The sequence below is a fragment of the Corvus kubaryi genome, unplaced genomic scaffold (genome assembly GCF_017639235.1).
Source record: "Corvus kubaryi isolate FWS band 111438036 unplaced genomic scaffold, C.kubaryi_AGA036_p1.0 45373, whole genome shotgun sequence".
Taxonomy (NCBI): Eukaryota; Metazoa; Chordata; class Aves; order Passeriformes; family Corvidae; genus Corvus; species Corvus kubaryi.
Genome location: NW_024581284.1, coordinates 24,922 through 40,554, shown reverse-complemented (window position 1 = coordinate 40,554; position 15,633 = coordinate 24,922). Strand labels below are relative to the sequence as shown.

Here is a 15,633-nt window from a genome sequence, read left to right as displayed (position 1 = left end):
CTGTGTGTGTGTGTGTGTGTGCTGTGTACCAGCACAGCTGTGTACCTCTGTGTGTGTGTGTGTGCTATGTACCAGCACAGCTGTGTGTGTGTGTGTGTGTACCAGCACAGCTGTGTGTGTGTGTGTGTGTGTGTGCGTGTGCTGTGTACCAGCACAGCTGTGTACCTGTGTGTGTGTGTGTGCTATGTACCAGCACAGCTGTGTGCGTGTGCTGTGTACCAGCACAGCTGTGTACCTGTGTGTGTGTGTGTGCGTGTGCTGTGTACCAGCACAGCTGTGTGTGTGTGTGTGTGTGTGTGCGTGTGCTGTGTACCAGCACAGCTGTGTACCTGTGTGTGTGTGTGCTGTGTACCAGCACAGCTGTGTACCTGTGTGTGTGTCCCTGCACACCCGTGCACAGGTGTGACCCTGCAGGTGTGTGCATGCGGGTGCACACAGCTCTGTGTGTGTCCCACCCTGGTGGCACAAGTGGGTGCCCTCATGGGTGCCACTGTGACCCTGCAGCCCCCACATGGCACCCACCTCCCCTGGCACATGGGGCTGGGGGCTACAGGAGCTCCTGGGGAGGCACAGAGGTGCCAGCATGGGGGTGACCTCGCCAGAAGCAGCAGCTGCCCGGGTCCCCGAGGCCACCCCGGGGCATGGGGCTGAGCAGGGGGGTTGGCAGGCACGTTAATCTCCCACTGCCGTGGCTTTAGCTCTGGCCATTTGGCCCAGGCCTGGTAATGGGTTTAGCCCGTTCTCAGCCGGGCGTTAGGAGGATTTCCCAGAACATCCCGTACAGGATTGCCAAGCCCACCCCCCCCCCCCCCCCCGCCGTGGCTGAGCTCCTCTGCTAGCCACCCTCACCCCTGCCCGGGTCAGGCCACCGGCAGGGGACAGATGCCCTGGCACAGCTCCCTCCTGCCTCCACGCACCACTTTGGGGAGGGGGCTGCACCTTCCCCAGGACCCCCCATGCACCAGCCCCATGGGGCAGGATGGGGCACAGTTCCTGCACACACAGGATACAGTTTGGGGGCTGGACCTGCATCGCCCAAACCTCCTTCCAACAGGATCGGTACCTCCAGCCCCCCATCTGGGCACTCCCAGGCTCTGGCAGGGCTGGGGGGCTGATGTGGAGCCCACCCCACTGCTGGGCGAGGCAGGAGAAGAGCCAAGGGAGGAGGAAGAGGAGCAGCTTCTTTGCCTGCACCTCGGGGCGTGGGAGCTGCTGTGCCAGCCTTGCAGCATCGCTTTAATTAGCCCAGCCCCCCCCCCCCTTTCTTAATGAACAGCTAATTGGGGCTGTCTAGACAGGAAAGGGAAAAAAACCCACCAAGCCAGAAAGCTGTCCACAGCAGTGTGGGGCCGGGGGAGGCTGGTGTGGGGCTGGAGGCTGGGTTGGCCCTATAGAGAGAGCCCACGCTGAAATGGGGGGGCCCTGTAGCAACACCGCAGCCCCCACAGAGCCCTGCCCGAAGTGGGGGGCCACAGACACACCTGGGCACCTATGGAGAGCCTGTGCCTACATAAGGGGGGGTTGACAGCAACCCCACAGATCCTTGGAAAAACAGGGATGTTCTGGGGGACTTGAGGGTGGCAGCGCAGCCCCCACAGCCAGTGTGTGCTGTGACCTGAAGGCCCATAGGGACACCAGGGCACGGGCAGTGCCCAGATGGTCACAGGGGGTTCTGGCAGTGGTTTGCGGAACGCTGGGAGCAGGTTGGGGGCCCCGGGGCAGCGGAAGAGCACTGGTAACGAGGTGACACCAACCCCCTTCCATGTCTTCTGTCCAGTTGCGGCTGCTGCTGGTGGGGGAGTTGGAGGAGGTGTAGTACTCGCCCCCAGGGCTGGTGTCGATGTCATCCTCCATGGACCCCGACTTGTGCCGTTTGCTCCTGGGGATAGGGAAGGGTCACAGAATCATGGATTGGTCTGGGTTGGGAGGGACCTCAAAGCCCATCCAGTGCCACCCCTCCCAGGGCAGGGACACCTCCCACTGTCCCAGGCTGCTCCAAGCCCCAATGTCCAGCCTGGCCTTGGGCACTGCCAGGGATCCAGGGGCAGCCCCAGCTGCTCTGGGCACCCTGTGCCAGGGCCTGCCCACCCTCATAGGGAAGTGAACCCATCTAGCCCTGCCCTCTGGCAGTGGAAGCCAGAAGTGTCCTGTCCCTCCAGGCCCTTGTCCAAACTTCCTCTCCAGCTTTCCTGGAGCCCCTTAAGCACTGGAAGGGGCTCTGAGCTCTCTCTGGAGCCTTCTCTTATCCAGGCTGGACACCCCCAGCTCTCCCAGCTTGTCATGGGTCAGTGCCAGGCCGTGGCAGGATCTGGCTGCCCCCGTCCTTCCTCATGGCCGGGCTCGGGCTGGCCCCAGCACCGCCCTGGCACAGCCCCAGTGGCACCTACCCACTGGAGGAGGTGCTGGGCAGTGTCCTCCTCATGCCGGTGCTGGAGGGGTTCAGGTCATAGGCCAGGTGGCCCTGCAGCTCTCCCAGGGAGAAGTTTGGCCCCGTGCCCGTCACCACCGGCGCTGTGGGGAGAGAGACAGGGGTCAGGGGGGCCTGGTGGGGAGGGGAGTCCCAGCCCAGTGTGGGGTGGGGGGGCTGTTGGGACACTGGTGTGCCCAGGCAGCGGGGACTTGGGCTGTGGCATCACAGTGACACTCACTCCGGGACACCTGGATGAGCTCGGTGACACTGAACACCCCCGAGGTGACGAAGCTTTCCTGGAAGTCTGTCGAATCTGTGTGGGAGAGAGGAGGGCGTGCTGAGGGGACAACAGGAGCACCTCTCTCATCCTGCACTGCCTTGTGGCGATGCATCAGGGCACCCCAACACCCCCAAATCCCCATCTGTCCCCCTCCTCAGCCTCCACTCCACTCCCTGCTCCAGCAAGAGACCACCCGAACTGGTCCCCTCTGCCAAAGACGCCCTGGAGCTGCTCAGTGCCTCAGTTTCCCTGTGGCTGAGAGTGCTGGCAGGGCTTGGGGCTGCACCCCCACCATGGGACCTCCATGGCAGTTGCTGTCCCCAAGGGCTGTGGCCTCAGTGGGACTCTGCTGGGTGTAGGACAAGGCTAAGGCTATGCCCAGCTCACTGCAGGTGCCAGGCAGCGGCTGGCTGGGGCTGGGGGACACCAGAGCCGTAGCACGGGGGGCTTGGCTGTGTGTCATGGGCCCCCCTCCCCGGCCATGGCAGGTACCCCAGGGACAGGCTGGGGTGTCCCTTGTCCCCTTGCCCAAGCCCTGCCCGCTGCGCTCACCCAGCGTGATGGGTTTGCTGTCCTCCTGGTCCGAGCCAATGCCTGTCCGGGGGCTGCTGCTCTGCTCTGCATCTGCAAGAGGAAAACCCACCAGGGTGAGCCCCCCGTGCTGCTGTGAGCCCCCCGTGCCAGTGTGAGCCTCCATGCTGGTGTGAGCCAGGGCTGCCCACCAGCTGACTGCCCCCTCGTTGCCCTGCTGGGGGAAACTGAGGCACAGGCTGCCCAGCAGCTCTCACCACGCAGTAGGGCCACCACCAAGCTGGCATATCCCCAGTCACTGAGGAACAGTCACCGACCAGCCCCCCTTTGCCCTCCCCGCCAGCAACAGGAGCACGGACAGCCCCACATGCAGGATCTGGGCACCGCTGCCCGCAGGGCGGAGACCCCCGGTGCTGGGCCGGGTGATGGTCACCTGGCCCTGCTCCAGCCTGCTGCCTGCTCTCCTCTCTCCAGCCACATCCATGACCCAGTGCTGCCCCACCAGGCAGCGTAACTGCAGCATGGCATAACCTGTGGCACCTTGTCCTGCCTCTGCCCAGCTCCTGGAGGGCAGCAGGGCTTGGGGCAGCACTGGCGCTGACCCCTGGAGCCCCGTCCGGCCCTGCTCTCTCTTGGCTAAAAATATCCCGGCTCAGATGCTGAGCTCAGCAGCCTGGCACGGCAAAGACACTGCAGTCAGGAGCATCCTTCCTCTGGCTGCTCCCAAAGCCCTTCCATGACTTTTGCCATGTATTTCTCCCCCATACTCCTTCTTCCCACTGCTTCTCCATCCTCCTCCCACCCCCTGGCCTTCGGCATTTCTCTCTGGCAGTCTTGGCAGATGTCAGGAAAGGGCTGAGACAATCCAAAAACACCATCAAAACCACGCAGCTGCCACTGCCGGCCCATGTGCTCGCCTTGGGATTCTTCCCTTTCTCCCTGTTTTTCTCCCCCTTTTTCTCCTCTCAAGTCCCTTGCACTCACATGTGGCTCCCAGGCTGGTTATCCTTGGCTGGGCAAGTTATCCATGTGGGCACCATGCCACCCCCCACCCTGCCACCCCTGTGTGCTGCCCACCTGGCACACTATCCATGGGGGCAGTGGGACTGTGCCACCTCCCAGCCTGACAGCCCTGTGTGCCCACACCCCCTTGGTGCTGCTCAATGCCGATGCCAAATCAGCCATTTTGTCTCCCTGCCCAGCTGCCGCGTTCCCCTCCACCCACCCCGTGCCAGCCTGGCACCACGCTGGCAGCCCCATGGCATCCTGCCTTGAAGCTTCTCCCCACCACCAGCCCCCCCCGTGCCCGCACCCCTGGCTCCCTCCAGGCAGCCATTTTAGGGAGCAGAAACTCCCCCTGGAGACAGGCGCAGGGTTTTTTTCCTTCCCTTCTCTCCATTTTTCTTTTTCTAACCTTATTCCCCCATTTTGAAGCGGCCGTGTGCCCAAGTACCGGGGCGCGGGTGGTGGGAGTGAGCGGGGCACAAACCAGCCGGGACAGGGGGGAGTGGCAGCGGGGACCCCCCCGCGCATCCAGGGGCACCGCGTGGCTGGACACGGCCCCTCCTCGCCTCTAAAAACAACAAATCTGGCGGCGGCTCTGGAAGTGGTTAGTGGTGGAGCCCGGCCAAGGCGCGGGACGGAGGCTGGCGGTCACAGCCTGAGGCCGGCCCGGCTCCCCACAGCCCCCCACTGTGGCCTCAGGGCTCCCTGGGGCCCCACTTGCCTCCCAGATAGCACCCACTTGCCCAATCCTGGGGTGCTCGGCCTCTGGGTAGCCCCCCAGGCCGTGCCCTCGCCTGGTACCTCTGAGGCGCCCACGCAGCCCTTGGCTCAGCCCAGGGACCCCCACCACTGCTCGTCCTGAGGTGCCCCACATGGACCTTTGCCCACACCGAACCACCCCAGTCTGGTCCCTGTTCCCCCAGGGCACCCAGGCACTCACCCGGGTGCCCCCCGGGTGGGCCTCATGTCCTGTACCCCCACACCGTCCCACGGCACCACCCTGACCCAGCACCGCCAACGCCACCTCACTGACGCCCATTCCCAAGGGACACCCCGGGGACCTGCCCCCAAACCGAGCACTCCACTCCCACCCACAGCAGCCCGAGGAGCAGCGGGGACTTTCCCGAGCTCGCAGGTTTGGCAGCAGGGCCGGCCCCTCCCTGCACCCTCGTGTCCGGGCCGATGGAGGCAGAGGGTGCGAGGCCGGGGCCCCGGGCCCGGTACCCCCGGCGCTCCTCGTGGCTGGGCGGGCGAGCTCGCCAGCAGATTTCTGGCTGCCTCCTCGGCGGGGCGGCCGGGCCAAGCGCTGCTCTCACCGCCATGTGACGGCCGCCTGCGCCGGCTGGCGCGCGCTAAAATGGCGAAGGGAGCCCTGGGCTCCCGGGCCTCGCTCCCCACAAGGGGTGTTTTGGGGAGACTCCAGATCCAGGACCCAACAAGTGGCTCGACTGCACCAGAGAGGAGAAAAGCCTGTAAAGCTCCCCCCCATGCCCCCGCTGCTTCGGTGATCTGTGCCCTCCACACCCCCTCGGAGGGCCGGGATGGGGGATGGAGGTGGGGGTGGTCCTGCTGCCACATTGTGGGGCGCTCAGGGGGGAGGGGGTTCAGTGCCAGGGTCGTCTCCGGCAAGGTGGAGGAGAGTGCTCAGTGCCCAAACAGGTCGATCCAATCTCTTTTTTAAAAATAGCCAAGTGTGTGCCCGCGGGGGCGCGAGCTGCCTGGGCTCCGGGCCGCGCTGGCAGCCTGGCCCCGTGCCACCCATTGAATTACGGATCCCGCACCCCGGCCCTGCTGGCTGGCACGGTGCCCCCGGGCCCCACAGCGACACCCGCCCGCGGTCTCAGCGCGTGGGAACGACCCCCGGGCAGCAGGGCCGGCCCTGGGGGGGGTGTCACTGCAGGCCGGGTGCCCCCCGGGGCTGGCGCAGCTGCGGGAGAGCCCTGGCTCGGTGCCCGAGAGCTGACGGTAACAGGGCACGGTGTTACCGGCAACGGCGCGGGCGCAGGCGCAGAGGCTGGAGGATGCCGGGGGCTGGGGGAGCTGCTGGCGCCGGTGTGAGCAGTCCCAGCCCCCCCATCGAGGGCAGCAGTCTTCCTCCTTCTTCCCCAGCTCTGCCAACTGAGAGCAGGAGATGGGCGAGGGTTCAGCACTGCTGCCTGCAGGCTTCTGCCCCGTGCCTCAGTTTCCCTTGGGGGCTGGCTTGGGGGGGAACTGCCCCCATGTTCCGTGGCCACAAAGCCCCAGCACCTGCTCAGGTGTCACTGCACTCCTCCGGCTGGCCGTGACCACAGCGCGGACCAGAATGGCCCAGAGTGAACAGCCTGGTCAGGATGGGAGACCCCTGGAGACCGGAGGGAAGCAGGGTGCCGTGGGGCAGATCCCACTGCAAGGGCTGGGGCGAGCGAGGCTGTGGGAGGGTGTGATTTGGGGGCCCTGCCTTGTCAGGCCCCCCCCCCCAGAACTCCTCGTCCCAGTCTCACAGCGATCCCCAGGTCCGAGCGGCACTGCCCGCCTCGCTGCCCGTCCCACCGTCCATCCCTCTGCCGCCAGGCTGGGGTGGCCCTTACATAAACCCGGAACAGTCCTGCTTGTGTAACCTCCTTTATATAATACCCTGAACCGCCGCGTGTGCCGGGTAAATCCTGGCTCAGCCGGGCCGGCCGGCGCGCCGGGGCGCGGGACCCCCCCTCCCCACTCCCTATCCCGCCCCGCCCCCGGTGCCCCCCGCCATGCCCGGAGCGCTGCGGGGCCGTCGGGGTGAGGCGACTTTGCTGGGCCTTAGCCACGAACGCTGCGGGGGCGGCAGCTCCTCCTCCCTCTGCCGAGCGAAGCCCCGGGGAGGTCCTGGCCGGAGGCATCCCCCGAGGTGGCGGGGCGGTGGCGGGGGGGACGGACGCGCCTCGCTGCCACGTACGCCGGCCGCGGCCAGCTGGCCCGGGCGGGAGCCTGGGAGGCGCGAGCACGTTGGCCGGCGGCTGCGAGCGAGCGGCGCTGGGAGCGAGCGGGTTTGTCCTCGGCCGACCCCGGCCGGCACGGGGAGATGGCAGCGGCCGGGGGGAACCCCCCCAGGCGGGCGGCGCGGCCGCCCCCTCGCTCAGCCCTGCCAGGCCTGGGCTCCATCCAGGGCTGCCGGCGCCCGCGGAGGCGAGCGGGGACAGATGGCAGCGGGCAAAGGGATGGGGAGAGTGGGACAGACAAAGGGAAGGCTGAGCCCCCCCCCCCTTCCCTGGGACTCTCCCCTGCGGGGTGCTGGCATCCAGCCGCTGCGCCCTGAGCTGGGGGCACCTGGGGGTGCAGCTGCTGGGAGGGGGTGGGAGAGAAGAGAGAGGATGGGAGAGGGAAAGGAGAGAAAGGAAGGGAGGGAGGGAGGGAGAAAGGAAGGAAGAAATTAAAGTGGAGAGAAAGGGAAAGGAAAAGGGACAGGGACAGGGAAAGGGAAATATGCTGCCACTATCTTTCTGCCAATCCCAGCCCCATGGCAGAGCCCCACAGCACAGCCAGCCTCCCCCCAGAGTCCCATGGGCCCCCACCATGGCCCCTCCGATGCTCCCCCAAAACCAGCCCCTGCCTCACCACCACCACGCAGGGCTGCGGCAGCAGGCTCAAGCCCTTCCCAAGGGCCGACCCCAGTGCAGGGGCCAGTGTGACAGGGGACCGATCCCATGCCCCAACTGGCAGTGCCAGCCCTGATCGGGGGTGCAGGGGCACACCGGGGGCTTGCCGGCGTCTGTTCTCCCCCCTCCCGCGGCCACGGGCGGGAGAGAGCACCGTGGGCATCTGCCGCCCCAGCTGTCCCTTGCCAGCGCAGCACGAAGCCGGGCACCCGGCCAGGATGGCAACTGCGGCCCCGGGGAGGGCACGGCGCTTGCCAGCGCGGGGGACGGCGGGTGGCGAGGGCGGGGGACGGCAGGTGCTCGTGAGAGAAGCTCGCTCATCTTTTATTCATCGGGTGCCTAACGGTGCGCGGAACCGCTCTGGCCCCTTGTCCCCTCCGGCAGCACAGGACGTGGCACCGTGTGCCAGGTCCCCGGCAGGCACGCTCACACTGCCGGGGCCGCCGCGCTGAGCACGGCGCAACTCGGTTCAGTGGTGACGCGGGGCCGGGGCTGGCAGCGGGCACTGCGGGGAAGCCGTCCGGCTCCGGCACGCCGCCGGCTCGGCGCACTGCGGGAGAGCCGGGGAAGCCCTGACCTCCCCAAGGTCGCCGGCACATCGATCCGGAGAGCTCGAGCACATGGAAACCGCCCCGGCCGTGCCAGCGCCAGGCTCGCAGCGGGGCCGGGCTCGGGAACGGCGGGACCCCGGGCAGTGACGCTGCAGAAGACAGGGGTGGCGGGGGCGTGGCACCCTGGGGAGCCCCCTCCCATCCCGCCTCTGCAGCACGCAGCTCTGGGGGCAGGCACCCAGCCCCTGCGGATTCTCTGCTGTCTCATACACTTGTGCCCTTTCCCCGGGGGTCTCCTCCTGGACTTGCTGGGTTCTGCCTACCTCGTTCCCCTCAACCCTGGCCTCCCTGGCTGTTTAACTGGGAGTAGAGATACCTGGACCAGGGGGAGGGTTTGCCCGTGTTCATCTGTGTGCTGGGGGGGTTCTCCAGCCTGCCTGCCCGCTGGTGCCCAGCTCTGTGAACGGCAGATCCCAAATATTGTGAACCCCATCAATCTTCTCACGACCCTGGCAATAAATATTTGCACGGGGGCTGGCGGAGCGGCGGTACCCAGGGAAACGCCTGCCCCTCCATCTGGAGGGGCTGAGCAGACGCTTGGCACGGCCGGCCTGGCACGGCCACAGCGCGCCTGGGATGAGAGCCCTGGCACGGGCTCCCCGGCAGATTGGTGCCATCTGCCTCGCGCCGCAGCCAGCGGCGAGGCTGGTGGGGGGAGATAAGGGGCTGCCAGGCGGTGGGAGACGCAGATGCTGGCACAGCGTGGGGGTCCCCGCCTCCCCCCCAGGTGCTGTCCGCTGGCGGAGGCATGGCCGGGGCTGCCAGGAGCTCGATGCCACCCTGGGGCCCACGGCCTGCTTGCCCTGGGCACCCATCTGCTCCCACCCCACTCGGCCTGGGGGTTCAGCTCGGGGCACTGCCGGGAAAAGCTCACAGCAGGGCAGAACCCCAACTCCTGCCCCGCTGAGCATGATGGCTGGGGGGGGGGGCAGGGAACCGCAGAGGGTGTGAGGGGCCAGCACTGCCCCTGTTCTGCCTCTCCCCCGCTCTGGGAGCCTGGGGGGGATGGGGTCCAAGGATGGGAGCTACCAGCGTGGGAATGCAAGAACGGGGGGATGCAGGGATGGGGATACAGGGATGGAGGCACCACGGTGAGGGTGCAGCAAGAGAGCCCGTGGAGGTGGGGAGCACTGACGGGAGGGTGCGGGGGGGGGGGCAATGTCCCCCTCCACTGGCTGCTGCCGTCGGGAGCTGCTGGGAGGAATCTCTCCGTAATGCTCCGAAGGTCCTGGCACCATCGGCTGGGGAGATTGATTACCATTTTACTGCAATGCTTTTGACTTTCACCAGCGACCTCCGAGCTCCCCCCCCCGGCCCCCCCGCCCCCCCGCCGCACACCCAGCTCTGGGCTGCAGCGCCGTCCCCTCCCCCACTGCGGTGTGCACAGCCCAGCCCTCACCCAGCCCCGCACCCATCCCGCACCCATCCTGCATCCAGCCCTGCTCCCATCCTGCATCCATCCTGCAACCAGCTCTGCTCACATCCAGCACTCATCCTGCATCAAACCCTGCTCACATCCCCTGCCCTTCCCGCACCCATCCTGCATCCAGCCCTGCTCCCATCCCGCACCCATCCTAATCCTATCCTTCCCCAAAGGTACCGGGGGTGGCGGTCGTAGGGCTGGGTGCAGGATGGGAGCAAGATGGGAGCAGGGCCGGTGCTGCTCTGGGGAGGGCCCAGGCGCTCAGCTCTCCCTGCACCCCGCGGCCATCCCCGGGGCCGGCAGGGCCGGGACGGGGCCTCCCCCCCAGCCCGGCACAGGTCGTGCCTCAGTTTGCCCATCCCGGGGGCACTGAAAGCCGAGGATAGGGGGAAAAGCCGAGGGGCAGAGCTCGCCCTTGGCATCGGCCTGGGGGAGCCGTCCGGGCGCTCAGCCCCTGCCGAGCTGCCCCAGACTGCGGATGGAGAGCGCAGGGCCGGGGGCTCCTCCATCCCCCCCCTCCCCGGCGTTGCCAGAGCAGCGGCTGGGAAATTGTGCTGACATCGGCAAAACCGGGCGGCGGGGGCGGGGGAGCGCGGGCGCACGTGCTCGGGCTGATAACGGGGGGCCGCGGGGGCTGCGGGGAGCCCGGACTGCCCGGCCGGGGGGGGCCCTGCGCGGGAGAGACCCTCCCAGGCCCCTCTCCTTAGGGCTGGGGATGCTGCGGGTGGCTCGGGGGAGCGGGCAGGCAGGTGAGAGGAGGCAGGAGAAGGCAGGAGCGGGCAGGCGGGAGGGAGCAGGAAGGAGGGAGGAGGCAGAATCAGGCAGGAGAGGGCAGGTAGGAACGGGCAGTGTGCCGGGCAGGAGCAGGTAGGAGGGAGCCGGCAGGAGGGAGCAGGAGGGCAGCGTGTCGGGCAGGGAGAAGCTCACTGAGCCCACAAGGCGGTGGTACAGTGATCCCCACCACCCATCGAGTGCTGTCACCAGCCTGGCCGTGCCATGCAGGGTCCCATCGATGTGGTGGCTTCTTCCGTGTCCCTCCCTACCTCAGTTTCCCCACCAAGGTGGGAGACCAGAGACCCCTCCCATCAGCCACAGCCTGACAGAACGTGCCTACTGTGGACTGGGACCGGGCCATGCCGAGCACCCAGCACCCTGCAGCACCTCAGGGGTCCCACGCCATTGCTCCTGGCCCATCCTGGTCCCCCTTAACCAGGGGCAGAGCGACCTTAACAGTGAAAGTGAGAGGCTGCCAGGCCTTATCAGGGAGTATTTACAGCCGCTGTGTTCCCAATTAGACAGTCAGGTGACTGCGGCTGCTGGGGACCCAGACACCGGGGTCAAGGTCGCCGGTGGGGGGGTGGGGGGTGGCAGAGGGGCAGCCACCTCCCGGGGACAGCAGCTGGACACGGCATGGCCAGGGAACCTGCCGGCATGGCACCCCAGTGAGGCACACCAGGTGGCATATGGGGACCCCATTGCAGATGCAGTGGGGGTCCTGGTCCCTGCCTTCAGCTCGGCCACTGTAGGGCTCCCAGTCCAGCATCAGGGTGCTCCCAGTTCAGCCCAGTCCAGGGTACCCCAGCCCAGTATGACACTACACCCCCAGCTGAGCCAGCACAGGGTGCCCCCAGTCCAGCCCAGTATGCAGCAACCCCATGCCAGTCAGTACACAGCATGCAGCACCCCAGTTAAGCGCAGTACGCCATCCCAGTTCAGCCCAGCATGGCCATGTCTCAGCCCAGTACATGACACCCCATTCCCTGCCCAGGTGCACAGCACACCCAGAGCCCCCAGCCTGCACGCTGGGCTCCCCCACTCCCAGCAGAGCACCCACTCTCCCCAGTGCCCTGCTGGGAAGCGGTGGTGCCAGGCCCCGTTGGGTCCCACGCTGCCCCGGAGCGGGCGAGTCACGGGCGTGGGCACAGGCACGCGGTGCTGGCAGCACACGTGCTCACACGCCGGGAGACACGGCCGGGCCGGCAGGTCCTGGCCACACACGTGTGTGCAACCACACTTGTGCCCCGCACCAGCCCGGGGTCCCGCCTGGGCCCTGGGGCAGGGTCTGGCCCTGGCTGTTCCCTGCTGGAGGCTGTGTCCTCGCTTTTCCCCAAAGCCACGAGGGCCTGGTAGTCCTGCCAAGCCCCTCCCCTGGGTAGTGGGGGAGGTCACATGCCTGCCCTGCCTCAGTTTCCCCAGTGACACCCAGCATATCCCATGGATGGCTGGGCAGAGCGTGTGCCCACCATGATTCACAACGCTGGCACCTGATTTGCTGGCACTGCCGGCATCAAGGTGGCCTCTGTGGTGTCACTGTCTGTCCCTGGGCTCTGGCCAGTGCCAGGCAAAGAGCCACCAGTCCCACGCTCCCCCTGCCGTGGTGTCGACGGGGGTGGGCTCACGGAGCCGGGGGGCATCACCAAGCGCTGTGGGCAAAGGCAGAAGGTACTGCCTGGTCCCCGCACACCTGGGTAGCCTGGCCTGGCCAGAGGTGGCCATAAGCCTCTTGATTGCCCCTAAGGCTGCAAGTCACCGACCCCCCTGTCTGTGAACCAGCCCTGCACAACAGCCCAGCCCTCACCTGGGATGACACAGCATCTCCCCTGGCCCCTTGTGCACCTGGGGGTACTGGGGGGTTGGCAGGGTCTGTGGGGGACCCCAGCTGCTGGCAGAGTGTCTGTGCCAGCATGTCACCAGCCAGGGAAAACAAACCTGCCCAGGTAAAATACCTTCTTATGAGCTTTCCCTTCCAGCACGCAGGGAGGTGACATGAAGCAGTGCTGAGGATGGTGGCTCGGGGACCCAAACCAAGACCTGCTGCCTGCACCGCACACCGTGACTCAGTTTCCCCCTTTTGACCGACGGCTTTGAGAGCAGGTCTGACCCTGCTTGCTGCAATGAAAGTAGCCAGTTCTCCCAGCAAGTCCATGGGACCCCCAGGCAGGTGAAGGGCCGGGACCAGCATCTCCTCAGGGCACAGCAGGAGCTGCCCCCACCAACATTATCACTGCCCCCTCCCCAGACGGCCTCGCTGCTCCTGTCCCTGCTCTGGCATTGAGGGGTTGGCACTGTAGCCCATGGCAAATGGGCACTGCTGGACCTCTCCCAGCTCCAGCCCTTGGGGATGCACCAGGAACAGGCTGTCCCTTCCCCGCCCACGCTGCCCACCCACTCCCCTCAGCTAGGCGCAGGATGTGGGGTTAGCTCTTGGTTTAACCCCCAAAACTCCATGCTGGGAATGCTCTGAGACAGGAGCATCCTCAGAGACCTTTGCCTCCTCCTCCTCCTCCCAGGCAGCTGGGACCAGTCCTGGCTGGGGGAGAGGGGCCAGGGTGGGGGGCACCCACCCGAGAAGCAGTTTGGAGAGAGGGAAGCACTGCAAGGTCTGCAATGGGAAAGGCATCCAGGAACAGTGTCCCCAGCTGGAGATGGGGATGGGACAGACAGGGAGGGAAAGCTAAAACAAACCCCCTGGAGCCAGCTGTGGCAGGGCACAGCCAGACTCTGCCCTGCAGGCAGACGAGCACCCACCTCTCTCACGGACGAAGTACGCCAGGTAGAGGTCGAGCTCCTTGACGGAGACGCTGATGTGGTGGGGCTGGACGCAGAGGATGGGGTTGCTGCACTGGCCCGACTTGACCAGGCGCTCGCCGTCGGTGCTCTCCAGCGGGATCCCTTTGAAGAGGATGACCATGACCAGGTCCAGCCGCCACACCTTGTCCGCCTGCCGCAGGCAGTCGATGCGGCGCATCTTGCCTTTCTGGTCGGGGTTGGAGAGGACGCAGCACGAGGGCTTCTTGCCTGTGATGGAGAGCACGAAGTCCTCGCGGCACTCGGGCCGGATGTCCTTGCGCAGCTTGGCCAGGAGGCGCGAGGCCCATTTCTGCTTCACCTCCGGCTTCTCGCTCAGCAGCTCGTCCTTCACTGCCCTCTCCTCATCCTTCGTCATCCTCTTCTCATGCTTCTTGAAGTACTTGCGCTTGCGGGCCTGCAGGTTGAACCAGGTGTAGGCGAAGGCCCTGACGTGGGGGAGCAGCGCCTCAATGAAGGGGTGGAACTCATCCTGTGGGAGCAGAGGGACAGGGGGTCACTCCTGGCTGACTCCCTCCAAGCTCCCTCCTGGGGTGGCTGGGGAGCCCTGGGGACCTGCCAGGCTCATTCCCACTGCGTCCCAGTGCAACCAGAAGGAAAAGCTGTGGCAGAGGCACATGCCCACCAGGGATGGGGATCCCCTCACTACACAGCAGGGTTATCCCCATCCCAGAAGACCTCCATAAATCCCACTGGCTGCAATTTTCCCGGACCAACAACCCACTGGGAGTGGCCAGGCCAAACTGGAGCCAGCAGTGCCGTAGGGGGACAGGCACCTGCACAAGCGTGGCCACCTCAGCAGCACCTGGACCCTCTCCCCTTCGCAGGATCTCCATGCCAGGATCTGCTCCCACCAGGTGCAGAAATCCCACCTGAAATCCCAGCTGACACCGTGCCCACTGGAGCCGCTGTGCCGGCGTCAGGTGCTGCCAGACCGCAACACCCCAGTGCCGGGTCCCCCACGCCTGCAGCATGCCGGGTGCTCCCGCTTGAGCTGTGGGTGCCTTGGACCTCTCCACTCCCTCTGGACCAGTAGAAACTCCCCCAGTTTGCCCCAGTTGCAGCCAGCCCGGCGGCTGGCGGCTGGCCCGGCACACAAGGCGTGCTCTGACTGCCTTTTTCCATTTGGCGAGCGCTGCTGGATGAGTCCGGCCCCAAAAAGAAAACAAGGAAAATGCATCCCCCTCGCTGGCCCCTCCTTCCCGCATCCTTTTTTTTTTTTCCAATTTGGAAAATCAGTGCTTCCTGGCTGGGGCGGCCCACAACCCCACCATGGGATGGAAAGGTGTTGGGAGCCTTCCTGGTGAGGAGCAGCAGAGCTTGGAAAGCAGCAGGCAGAGGGTTGAACATCCCTGTGCATAGCCAGGGTGGCACCAAGCTGCTCCCCAAGGGCAGGATTTGGCCCTTGGTGTCCCTCATGACTGTGGGGCAGAGGAGGAGGAAGGAGCTCAGCTGGATTCCTGCTGCAGGGTGTCAGGGCTGGCAGGGGGGTGGCTGGTGACAACTGCCCCTGCCTGGGAAGGGTGCCAAGGGCAAGTGCTGCTCTGGGGTGAGGAGGTGGCCATGGGCAGGAGCTGGGAGAGGACAGGGCCGTGGTTGTGGGATGGGGCAAGTGCTCCAGATCTGGTCCCACTCATCCCAGAGCAGCAATGCCATTCTCTGGCTGAAGCAGCTGTGTCCCAGAGTGACCCTTCCTGGAGGGAACAATGAGCCCTGAAACAGGCTCCTGGCAAGGATTGGCCCCATATAGACCCTGCTAACTCCTACTTGGTTCCCAAACCCAGCACAGATCCCATTAACCCTAAAACTCCCACCCCAGCACAAACCCTGCCAACAGCCATCACAAGTCCCATGGCACAGCCTTGGGTGTCCCCTGAACCATTGACCTCTACACAGACCCTGCTGTGTCCTGGCACAGGCATCCCAGTACAGACCCCACTGTCCCTGAACCCAGCACGGACACCAGTAACTGCCAGCCCCAACCCCCGGCACAGCCCTGCTAATCCCCTAAACATCCCAGACACAGGCACAGACCCTGCCACCCTTGGGAGCCACCAGCCCCTCTCTGGACCCAGAGCTGTGACCCCACAGGTGTCCCTCCCATGCCCAACAAGGGACAGGGGACTGTCCCCTCCCTGGAGAGCCCATTGCACCAGCAGGGATCCAAATCT

General features: G+C 66.0%; 1 protein-coding gene across 2 annotated transcripts in view; it reads right to left on the bottom strand.

The window, feature by feature from the left end:
- Nucleotides 1–1,491: 1,491 nt before the first annotated feature.
- LOC121672233 (nuclear factor 1 C-type-like) overlaps nt 1,492–15,633 on the bottom strand; it is a 31,510-nt gene continuing 17,368 nt past the window's right edge. For both annotated transcript variants that reach the window (XM_042044818.1, XM_042044817.1), the window contains exons 2-6: nt 13,403–13,934; nt 3,243–3,314; nt 2,649–2,723; nt 2,388–2,511; nt 1,492–1,879 (exon numbers count right to left, since the gene is read on the bottom strand). In XM_042044818.1, the coding sequence (XP_041900752.1) occupies nt 1,507–1,879; nt 2,388–2,511; nt 2,649–2,723; nt 3,243–3,314; nt 13,403–13,934 (1,176 nt within the window). In that variant the 3' untranslated portion in view covers nt 1,492–1,506. The remainder of the gene's footprint in view (nt 1,880–2,387; nt 2,512–2,648; nt 2,724–3,242; nt 3,315–13,402; nt 13,935–15,633) is intronic.